The following is a 12,244-nucleotide window of genomic DNA, read 5'->3' as shown; positions in this document are numbered from 1 at the left end:
AGAGTGAAGTCATCTCAAGACAGGGATTTCCAAATAAATCAGTTCAAGGATGAGGACTTGATAGAGCTAATTTGCATTACTACTCCTAAAGGGTCGAGAGTGTGGTGCTGGAAAAGCATAGCAGGCCAGGCAGCATCAGAGGAGCAGGAAAATCAACATTTCGGGCATAAGCTCTTCATCAGGATGAAGGGCTTATGCCCAAAACGTTGAGTCTCTGGTTCCACGGTTGCTGACAGATGTGCTGTGCTTTTCCAGAACCCCACTCTCGATTCTGATCTCCAAAATCTGCAGTGGCAGTCCTCATTTACTCCCAAAGGGGCCTCAATTAAGATAGAACTTCAGTTAAATGGCTACCCCTTAGACATGGAGGTGGATACAAGTGCCGCTGTATCTATCATTACAGAACAAACCTTTAGGAACTCTGTTGGGGGGGGAGGAATATTAAATATTTTCTAAATTGAATATTAGCCATGCCTACCTCCAACGGTGGCCTAACGGGTCATCCAGGAAGTATGTCATGATAAATACTCACAAAGGAATGTGTGAGTACACTCGCTCCTTCGAGGTATCTTCATCTTTCAAAGGGTGAATACTCTCCAAGGGCTGCCCAGAGTGGCAGACTATTTGGATGACATTTTAATCTCAGGAGCTATTACAAAGGATCATGGGCATACTTGGTTAACCTAAATAAGAGAGATAGAAGAGAGAGCGAGAGCCGTTGATATCAAGGCCGCATCGAGTGTGATCAAGTGTGGCGTTGGAAACCGTAGCAAAAGTGGAATCAATAGGAATCAGGAAGCAACCTCTCCACCGATTGGAGTCATACCTGGCACATTGAAAGATGGTTGTGGTTATTGGAGGGAGGTCAGTCATCTCAGCTCCACGACATCCCTACAGGAGGACCTAAGGTTAGTGCCCCAGACCCAGCCATCTTCAGTTGCTTCATCAATCATAAGGTCAGAAATGGGGATGTTCATTGACAATGGCCCAATGTCCAGCACCATACATGACTCCTCAGATACTGAAGCAGTCCATGTCCAAATGCAACACAATCTGGACAATATCCATGCTTGGACTGGCAAGTGTTAAGGAATATTTGCGCCACACAAATGTGAGGCTATGATCATCACCAATAAGAAATAATCTAACCACTGCCCCTTGACATTCAACAGTGTTACCAGCATTGAATCTTCCACTATCAACATCCAGGGAGATACCATTGACTGGACTCTCCACATAAACACCTTGGCTACAAGAGCAGGTCAGACGCTAGGAATATGCAGCAAGTAACTCACTTCCTGACTCCTCAGAGCCTGTCTATCATCTTCAAGGACAAGTCAAGAGTGTGTTAGAATACTCCTCACTTGACTGGATGAGTGCAGCTCCAACAACACTCAAGAAGCTTGACACCATCCCAGACAAGGCAGCCTGCTTGATTGGCACCATATCCACTAACATCACTGCCCCCATCATCAACGCTCAGTAGCAGCAGTATATATTACCTATAATATGCACAGCAGAAATTTATCAAAAATCCTTAGACAGCACTTTCCAAACTAATGATTGAGACCACCTTGAAAGATAAGAGCAACAAGTACATGGGAATTATGAGTTCCTCTCCAAGCTACTCACCTGATTTGGAAATATATCACCATTGCTTAATGTCACTAGGTCAATATTCTGGAACTCTCTTTCTAAGGGCCTCATGGCTCTACCTAGAGCAAATGGGCTGCAGTGGTTCAAGAAGGCAGCTCACCACCATCTTCTTAAGCGCAAGCAGACTGGCAATAAATGCTGATCAATCAACGTTGCCCACATCCCATGAATGAATAAAAAAAACTTTTAAAGGTTGAACTGCAGAAATTCGTCAAAGATCCTTACACAGCACCTTCCAAACTCAAAATCACGCCCATCTAGAAACAGAAGGGCAACAAGTGCATGGGAAACCTGATCCACTTGTACGTGCCCCTCCACGTCACTCACTGTTCTGACTTGGAAATACATCACTGTTCCTTTACCTTTGCTAAGTCAAAACATTGGAACTCTCTCTTTAAGGCAATGTAAGTCTATTTACAACACATGGAGTTCAGCGGTTCAGGAAGGCAGCTTACTGCTACCTTCTCAAGGGCAACTAGGAGCAGGCAAATTCTAGTCCAGCCACTGATGCTCGTGTCCCACAAGTGAATGAATAAAAAAAAGGGCAATTTGGTGGGTTTAATCAACTTTACACATTTCTGACAACAGTGGGAATAGTAGGGCTTCATGTCTAGTGCATTACCCCAATGAGTTGTGTCAGGAACAATAATAACAATTGCTTTCATAATAACGTCAGTTGGGTGTTTTAACAATTAAGCTTCATGGCATAACAATCTGTACTTTCACAATTTAATAACCATTAAGTGGAAAATGTAAAACAAAATCCCAGTTCTTTCATATTTATTTATCACAGTTCTCCTTAATGCATAAATCATTCAGCACTCTCTAATAACAACTGTATTTTTTGTCATCTTCAAATAAATTATGTGAAATTAAACCTTAAAACAATACATAAAAGTAAACAATAGGAAGGAACAGTTACTATCAACTGAAGCATTTATGAAATGAAAAAAATAGATTACTGAAAAGCAAAATGACCAATAGACGAAACTCTCCTAAAAACCTTTTAACACTGAGTTTTAAAGTCGACACTGAAACTGTTTTTTCAGTAGAGACAGGAATAAAAGTTTGACACTAAAATCAATGTAAGTAATAAGAACCACCACTAGTATGATTAATATGGAATATTATGGTGGAAGGATTGAGAAGCAGAGGGCACAGATTGAAGGTAATTGGCAAAAGAAGCAACGGTAACATGAGGGAAATTCTTCTCACACAGCATGTGTTTCGCAACTGGAATGCACTGCCTGAGAGTATGGCGGAGGCAAGTTCTAATGACGCTTTCAAAAGGGGACTGTATTATTAACTGCAAAGAAATGATCTATAGAGCAATCTGGAAAAGGAAGGGGAATGGCACTCAGAAAATTGTTCCCTCAGAGGTCCAGCACTGGCACAACTGACAAAATGGCCTCCTTCTACAGTGTAACCACTCTATAATTCCATGATAATAACACTCTCATGATGGTAATAGATAATAAATCACCACTTTTAATTGAAAATTATAATTGAAGAGCTTGGAGCTATCATATGACACCAAAGTTGTAAAAGATAAGTGACAAAGTAAATCAATGGATAAAATTAGATGACCTAGAAGATAGAATTTTAAATCTTGAAAGCTCCAGAGGTAAAATCTCATTGGGGGAAAAAAAAGAGTTCAGGATGGTGAAATGATGTTGTGTAAATGGGTTTATCTGTAGCTAGGTCATGGTCATGATTGTAATTTGTCCATGTATGGTACACTACATGACAGCGCAGTACTCTTGGCAATGCTAACAATGTGGTTCTGCCATATATGTGAACCAATGCAGCATTTGTAAGTTGTTTTTATGTATTAAAAGTATCTAGTCTGTGCTGTGTTGATGAGCTAGCATTGTGCATATGGCTAGTAATATATTGGTGTCAGACAATGTGTGCATAATCTGTGTTGTCTACATCAGGAAGAGCTGTTTTGATAGAATATAGATCATAGAACATTACAGCACAATACAGGCTCTTTGGCCCTCGATGTTGTGTCGACCTATGGAGCCAATCTGAAACCCACCTATCCTACACTATTCTATTCTCGTCCATATGCCTATCTAATGATCATTTAAATGCCCTTAAAGTTGGCGAGTCTACTAGGTGTTGCAGGCAGTGCATTCCACACCCCTACTACTCTGAGTAAAGAAACTACCTCTGTCACCCCTCAATTTAAAGCTATGTTGTTATGGTTCTGTTCACCGAGCTGGGAATTTGTGTTGCAAACATCCCCTGTCTAGGTGACATCCTCAGTGCTTGGGAGCCTCCTGTAAAGCGCTTCTGTGATCTTTCCTCCGGCATTTATAATGATTTGTACCTGCCGCTTCCGGTTGTCAGTTCCAGCTATCCGCTGTAGTGGCCGGTATATTGGGTCCAGGTCGATGTGCTTATTGATTGAATCTGTGGATGAGTGCCATGCCTCTAGGAATTCCCTGGCTGTTCTCTGTTTGGCTTGTCCTATAATAGTAGTGTTGTCCCAGTCATCTGAGTGCTTGTCATCTGAGTGTGTGGCTACTAAGGATAGCTGGGCGTGTCGTTTCATGGCTAGTTGGTGTTCATGGATGTGGATCATTAGCTGTCTTCCTGTTTGTCCTATGTAGTGTTTTGTGCAGCCCTTGCATGGGATTTTGTACACTATATTGGTTTTGCTCATGCTGGGTATCGGGTCCTTCGTTCTGATGAGTTGTTGTCTGAGAGTGGCTGTTGGTTTGTGTGCTGTTACGAGTCCTAGTGGTCGCAGTAGTCTGGCTGTCAGTTCAGAAATGTTTTTGACATATGGTAGTGTAGCTAGTCCTTTGGGTTGTGGCATGTCCTCATTCTGTTGTCTTTCCCTTAGGCATCTGTTGATGAAATTGCGTGGGTATCCGTTTTTGGCAAATACATTGTATAGGTGTTCTTCTTCCTCTTTTTGCAGTTCTGGTGTACTGCAGTGTGTTGTGGCCCGTTTGAACAGTGTCTTGATGCAACTTCTTTTGTGTGTGTTGGGTGGTTGCTTTCATAGCAAAGCTTAGAACAAACAGTCTTACTGAAAATTCAACCCAAACTCTGGGTCAGATATGTGGATGACCCCTTTGTAATCATTAAAAACACAGAAATAGAGAACACACACCGGATCATCAACGCCACACTCACAGGAATCCGATTCACTAGAGAGGAAGTAAAGGACAACCAACCCCCATTCCTAGACGTGATGGTACAGAGAACACCGAACGGAGAATTCACCACAAAGAGATACAGGAAAGCCACTACGAAAGCAACCAACCCAACACACACAAAAGAAGTTGCATCAAGACACTATTCAAAAGGGCCACAACACACTGCAGTACACCAGAACTGCAAAAAGAGGAAGAAGAACACCTATACAATGTATTCGCCAAAAACGGATACCCCACAATTTCATCAACAGATGCCTAAGGGAAAGTCAACGGAATGAGGACATGCCACAACCCAAAGGACTAGCCACACTACATAGATAAAAACATTTCTGAACTGACAGCCAGACTACTGTGACCACTAGGACTTGTAACAGCACACAAACCAACAGCCACTCTCAGACAACAACTCACCAGGACGAAGGACCCGATACCCAGCATGAGCAAAACCAATGTAGTGTACAAAATCCCATGCAAGGACTGCACAAAACACTACATAGGACAAACAGGAAGACAGCTAACGATCTGCATCCATGAACACCAACTAGCCACGAAACGACACGCCCAGCTATCCTTAGTAGCCACACACGCAGATGACATGCACTCAGATGACTGGGACAACACTACTATTATAGGACAAGCCAAACAGAGAACAGCCAGGGAATTCCTAGAGGCATGGCACTCATCCACAGATTCAATCAATAAGCACATCGACCTGGACCCAATATACCGGCCACTGCAGCGGACAGCTGGAACTGACAACCGGAAGCGGCAGGTACAAATCATTATAAACGCCGGAGGAAAGATCACAGAAGAGCTTCACAGGAGGCTCCCAAGCACTGAGGATGTCACCTACACAGGGGACGAAACGTCTGCAACATAAATTCCCAGCTCGGCGAACAGAACCACAACAACGAGCACCCGAGCTACAAATCTTCTCCCAAACTTTTAAAGCTATGTCTCCTCGTGTTAGCCATCACCAACCAAGGAAAAGGGGTCTCACAGTCCAACCTATTTAATCCTCTGATTATCTTATATGTCTCAATTAAGTTGCCTCTCAACCTTCTCTCTAATAAAGATCTTCATCCTATAAATATTTGCCAACATTCCCTGGGGTGGGATGGGGGGGAGTCCAGAACTAGAGGGCATAGGTTTAGGGTGAGAGGGGAAAGATATAAAAGAGACCTAAGGGGCAATTTTTTCACGCAGAGGATGATACGTGTATGGAATGAGCTACCAGAGGAAGTGGTGGAGACTGGTACAATTGGAACATTTAAAAGGCATTTGGATGGATATATGAATAGTAAGGGTTTGAAGGGATATGGGCCAAGAGCTGGCAAATGGGACTAGATTAAGTTATGATATCTGGTTGGCATGGAGGAGTTGGACTTAAAGGTCTGTTTCTGTGCTGTACACCTTTACGACTCTCTGCAATGGTATATATATCACAGATTCCCAGAATTGTTATGGTACTGAAGGAGGCCCTTTGGCCCATCATATCCTCACTAATCCAGTATATATGTACAGTATTGTACATGTGTATGTCTAGCCAATGTGGCATATAAATCTGACACTGTATGCTTAATTAATGTTGCACGTATAGAATTAAATTATACATAGTGTTTGGACACTGTTGGGAGGAGTCTCATTACTCTGTGAGTTACATTAAAATTGTAAACACCTTACCAAATACCAAAATGGTCAATTTGTTTTGCTTTATCACTGTCATCCAGTCAGAAGAGGTTTGCACCAGATGGCTTCATTAAACTCAAAAATTATTAGAAACAAGCTTTTCTTTAAACATGTGGCAAGGTGGTTGGCAAGTAAGCTATTGAGCAGAATGTAACTATATCTCCTTTAATCCCAATACGTACAGATCTGAGAACAATTATGAGTGGAAAACATCAGAAAAGCCTTGTTGACCAAAAGTCCAAACTAAAGTATCGAATGATGTGACTCTCCCACAGACTCTTCAGTTCCTTGCTGACAATACCACATTGCTGTCGGCCGGAAAATGATCAAAGAACCTCAATTTGGGTAACAGGTCAATTAGACAAACATTTTATGACTGAGCTAACAATTTGCTTTCAGGGTTTATGAGGCGATCAAAGATCATGAATTCTGGAGATTTCCTTTATTCACAGGACATACTTCACAGATATCTATTTGGTTGGTTTTATTTAAGGATTATATTGTTACTCATTGAGAGTGAGGGGGAAAGAAATAACATTGCTTCCTTTCAAGCATATCTACAGCTGCACAACTCTCAAGCCTGTGTCAAAACACAAACCAAATTTCCAGAGGCTATTGCTATGTGACCTTCAGCACAAGTGCCCTTCCAAAATTCAGTCTATTTATCTAACATGCAGTTCATTAATAAAAAAATCTCTTGTTTCGCTTTTAAAATCCTTTATTCTAAAGTCTCTTGACTTTTTGTAAACAACAGATAATCCACAGTTCTTCTGACCTTTTGATTTTTTTTCATTGTAAAATGTCAGATGGTAAAGCTACTGCAACCCAGATTTTCATGATCGACAAATATATATGTGTTCTCAACAACAGGCTAGCACAATGTCTGTGTACTAGCATGGTACATACGATTGGTGTGATATCTGTGGTTTGGCACTGAAATGTACATGATGTGCCTATAGGATGACAATGTATACATGATCAAACTGTGTATATGTCCAGCAGTGACCCAATGGTCTGCCATTGTATGCGGGTCCAGTGCTGTAGGTTAGCATTCCATACATATTCTGTAATTTGCCTGTGGGCTGGCACTGTATGTCTGTCCTGTCTTGTGTCTCTGCTTTATGGTCTACACTGTAAATCTGTCCTTTTCTGTGTCTCTGACCTGTGCTATATATCTGTCCAGTGCTCTGTGTTTTGTATCTATGCTGTGCTGTGTATCTGTCCTTTGCTCTATGCTCTCCACAACTGTCCTTTGCTCTGTCTCTACGTAGTGCTCCCTTTATCTATTCTTTGCTCTGTATCGGTGATGTGCTATCCTGTGACATGCTCACTATCTGTCCTGTGCTCTGTTCTGTATCTGTCCAATTCTCTAAACATGTCTTGTGCTCTCCAATTGTGCTGTCCTCTGCATCTGTGCTGTATTTAAGCTCTCTATCTGTGCTGTCCTGTGTTGTGCTCACTATCTGTCATGGGCTTTGCTCTGTATCAGACCTGGCTCTTTATCCGTGCTGTGTTTTGTATCTGTGCCATGCTCTCTGTCTGTCCTGTGCACTGTTCTGTATTGATCCAGTGGTCTGTGCCTGCCTGTGCTGTCTATCTGTGCTGTGTATGTGCTGTGCTCTGTCTCTGTCCTGTACTCTCCTGACTGTTTCCTCTCTCCTTCTGACTATGCTCTCCATCTGTACTTGTCCTGTGCTCTTTGTGTCTGTATCTGTGTTGTGCTCTCTATCTGTGCTTTGCCCTCTATCTGTCCTGTGCTCCCTAACTGTACTGTCTTATATTGTGTTCTACATTTGTCCGATGATCTGTCTGTCCTGTGCTCTTTATCAGTGCTGCATTCTGTATTTGTGCTCTGTATCTGTCCTTTACTCTTTCTCTTTGATCTATTTCTGTGCTGTACTCTGTGTCTGTGCTGTGCCCTGTCTCTGCCCTATACTTTATCTGTCCTGCGCTCTGCCACTGCACCAGGCTCAATCTTGGCCATGTATGCTCATCTGTTCCTGTCCTGTGTTCTCTATCTGTGTTGTGCTCACTATCTGTATCTGAATTGTGCTGTCTACCTGACTGTTTTCTCTCTCTTTCTGACTATGCTCTCTATCTGTACTTGTCCTGTGCTCTTTATGTCTGTATCTGTGTTGTGCTCTCTATCTGTGCTTTGCCCTCTATCTGTATCTGCACTTGGGCCTCTATCTGTATCTATACTGTGTTCTGTATCTGCACTGTACTCTCGATCTGTGCTGTGGTCTCTATCTGCACTGTTCTCTATCTGTATCTGCGCTGTGCTCTCTTTCAGTGTTGTGCTCTCTATCTCTCTGTACTCTCTATCTAGACCTGAACTGTGCTTTCTATCTGCATCTGCACTGTGCTTTCTCTGTATCTGCGCTGTGCCCTCTCTCTGTATCTACATTGTGCTATTTCTGTATCTGTGCCTTGCCCTCTATTTGTATCTGCAATATGCTCTCTCTTTGTGCTCTCTATCTACATCTACACGGTGCTCTCTTTGTATCTGGGTTGTGCCCACTCTCTGTATCTGTCATGTGTTTTCCATCTGTATCTGCGCTGTGCTCTCTATCAGTGTTGTGCATTCTATCTATCTGTGCTCTGCATCTGTATTTGTGCTGTGTGCTCTCTATCTGCACCGTGCTCTGCCCGTGCTCTCTCCGTATCTGGCATGTGGTCTCTATTTGTATCTGCGCTGTGTCCTCTCTCTGTATCTAACTGTGCTATTTCTGTATCTGTATCTTGCCCTCTATCTGTATCTGCATCTGCACTGTGCTCTCTATCTGTATCTGCATTGTACTCTCTCTCTAGAAGTGCTCTGTGCCCTCTCTCTGTATCTGTGCAATGCTCTGTCTCAATCTGTATTGGTATTGTACTCTCTCTCTCTCTCTCTCTCTCTGTCTCTATCTGTATCTGCGCATGACCTTTCTCTATCTGTAACGGTGCCATGCTCTCTCTCACTATTTGTGTTGGAGTCATGCACTCTCCCTCTCTATCTGTATTTGCACTGTTTTCTCTCTCTTAGTAACTGTGCTGTGCTCTCTCTCTCTCTATCTATAGCTCTCTCTCTGTCTTTATCTGTACCTGTGCTGTGCTGCCTCTCTCTATTCTGTATCATGCTCTATCTGTACTGTGTATGTTCTGTGTTCTGTCTCTGTCCTGTACTTGCTATCTGTATCTGTGCTCTGTCTGTATGCTGTGCTTTCTATCTAGCCTGTGCTCCCGATCTGTACTGTGCTGTCCATTGTTGTGTTTGTATCTATCCAATGCTCTCTGCTGTCCTGTGCTCTCTATCAATGCTGCATTCTGTGTTTGTGCTCTGACTCTGTCCTGTACTCTGTGTCTGTCCTGTACTCTGGCTCTCTGTAACTGCACTGTACTGTCTCTCTATCTGTACTCTGGCACTGTGCTATGCCCTGTCTCTGTCCTATACTCTCTGTCTGTACTCTGTATCTGTATTCTCTATCTGTCTTGTACTCTGTCTCTGTTCTGTACTGTCTCTCTGTCCTGTACTCTGGCTCTCTGTATCTGCACTGTGCTCTCTCTCTACATATCTGCGCTATACTCTCTATCTGTACTATGACTCTGTGCTGTGGACTGTCTCTGTCATATACTCTATCTGTACTCTGTATCTGAATTGTCTATCTGTCTTGTACTCTGGCTCTGTGCTCTGCCCTGCCTCTGTACTAGACTCCATCCTGTGCCCTGTCACTGCACCATGCTCTGTATTGTCCCTCTATGTTCATCTGTTCCTGTCCTGTATTCTCTATTGCGCTGTGCTCCTATCTGTATCTGCACTGTGCTCTCTATCTGTATCTGTGCTGTGCTCTCTACCTGTATCTGTGCTGTGCTCTCTCCATGACTGTACTCTCTCTTTCTGACTGTGCTCTCTATCTGTACTGTACCTGTACCTGGCCTGTGCTCTTTCTCTCTGTATCTACACTGTGCTCTCTATCTGTATCTGCATTGTGTTGTGTATCCATAATGTGCTCTCTAACTGCTGTGCTCTCTATCTGTGTCTGCACTGTGCTCTCTCTCTGTATCTGCAGTGCTTTCTCTCTGTGTTTCCCATGTGCGGTCTCTCTGTATCTGTGCTGTGCTCTCTATCTGTGCTGTGCCTTCCATCTGCATTGTGTTCTGTATCTGTATTGTGCTCTCTATTTGTCTGTGCTGTTTATCTGTATCTGCATTGTGCTCTGACTCCATATTTGTACTGTAGTCTCTCTCTATCTGTAGCTGCGCCATGCTCTGTCTTTTTCTGTCTCTGTGCCATGCTCTGTCTCTCTATCTGTATCTGTGCCATGCCCTCTCTCTCTATATGAGTGCCATACCTCTCTCTACAACTGTGCTGTAGTCTCTCTTTATCTGTATCTGCACCACGCTCTCTTTTTCCGTATATGTGCCATGCTCTGTCTCTCCATCTGTGCAATGCCCTCTCTCTCTATACCAGTGCCATGCTCTCTCTACAACTGTCTGTATGTGTGCTATGCCCTCTCTCTCTATCTGTGCTGTGCCCCCCCTCTCTGTATCTGTGTCATGCCCTCCCTCTCTCTGTTTGTGTGCTATGCCCTCTATCTGTATCTGCACTGTGTTCTGTATCCATAATGTGCTCTCTAACTGCGCTGTGCTCTCTATCTGTGTCTGCACTGTGCTCTCTCTCTGTATCTGCAGTGCTTTCTCTCTGTGTTTCCCATGTGCGGTCTATCTGTATCTGTGCTGTGCTCTCTATCTGTGCTGCGCCCTCCATCTGCATTGTGTTCTGTATCTGCCATGCCTTTGCTCTTTCTGTATGTGTGCTATGCCCTCTCTCTCTGTATCTGTGCTGTGCTCTCTGTCTCTCTCTCTGTGTATCTGTGCCATGCCCTCCCTCTCTCTGTACGTGTGCTATGCCCTCTCTATCTCTGTATCTGTGCCATGCTCTCTCTTTCTGTCTATCTGTGCCATGACCCCCCTCTCTATCTGTATCTGTGTTGTGCCCTCTCTCTGTATCTGTGCTATGCCCTCTCTCTCTGTATTTGTGCCATGCCCTCTCTCTCTGGATCTGTGCCATGCCCTCTCTCTCTGGATCTGTGCCATGCCCTCTCTCTGTCTCTCTCTATCTGTGCCATGTCCTCTCTCTCTGTATCTCTGCTGTGCCCTCTCTCTCTGTCTCTCTGTATCTGTGCTGTGCCCTCTCTATCTGTGCCATGCCCTCTCTCAATCTGTGCCATGCTGTCTCTCTATCTGTGCCATGCCATCTCTCTCTGTGCTATGCTCTCTGTCTATCTGTGAGGTAAAAACAATGACTGCAGATGCTGGAAAGCAAATACTGGATTAGTGGTGCTGGAAGAGCACAGCAGTTCACTAATCCAGTACTCTCTCTATCTGTGCCATGCCCTCCCTCTCTCTATCTGTGACATGCCCTCTCCCTCTCTATCTGTGCCATGCACTCTCTCTATCTATTTGTGCCATGTCCTCTCTCTCTATCTGTGCCATGTCCTCTCTCTATCTGTGCCATGCTCTCTCTCTATCTGTGCCATGCCCTCTCTATCTCTGCTACACATTCTCTCTCTGTATCAGTGCCATGCCCCATCTCTCTGTAACTGTGCCATGCCCTCTCTCTGTGCCATGCCCTCTATATCTCTCTACCTGTGCTATCCTCTCTCTCTTTGTGCCATGCCCTCTCTATCTCTGCTACACACTCTCTCTCTCTGTATCAGTGCCATGCCCCCTCTCTCTATAACTGT

The 12,244-nt window shown here is 43.8% G+C and overlaps 1 protein-coding gene across 1 annotated transcript in view; it reads right to left on the bottom strand.

Annotated features, from left to right (window-relative positions):
- LOC140463775 (uncharacterized) overlaps positions 1 to 1,707 on the bottom strand; it is a 30,789-nt gene extending 29,082 nt beyond the window's left edge. The window contains exon 1 of the mRNA XM_072558086.1: positions 1,633 to 1,707. Within this exon, the coding sequence (XP_072414187.1) occupies positions 1,633 to 1,707 (75 nt within the window). The remainder of the gene's footprint in view (positions 1 to 1,632) is intronic.
- Positions 1,708 to 12,244: the final 10,537 nt, after the last annotated feature.

Source organism: Chiloscyllium punctatum, chromosome 39, assembly GCF_047496795.1.
Source record: "Chiloscyllium punctatum isolate Juve2018m chromosome 39, sChiPun1.3, whole genome shotgun sequence".
Taxonomy (NCBI): Eukaryota; Metazoa; Chordata; class Chondrichthyes; order Orectolobiformes; family Hemiscylliidae; genus Chiloscyllium; species Chiloscyllium punctatum.
Note: the sequence above shows the minus strand (reverse complement) of the source record. Positions and strands in the feature narration are given on the sequence as shown.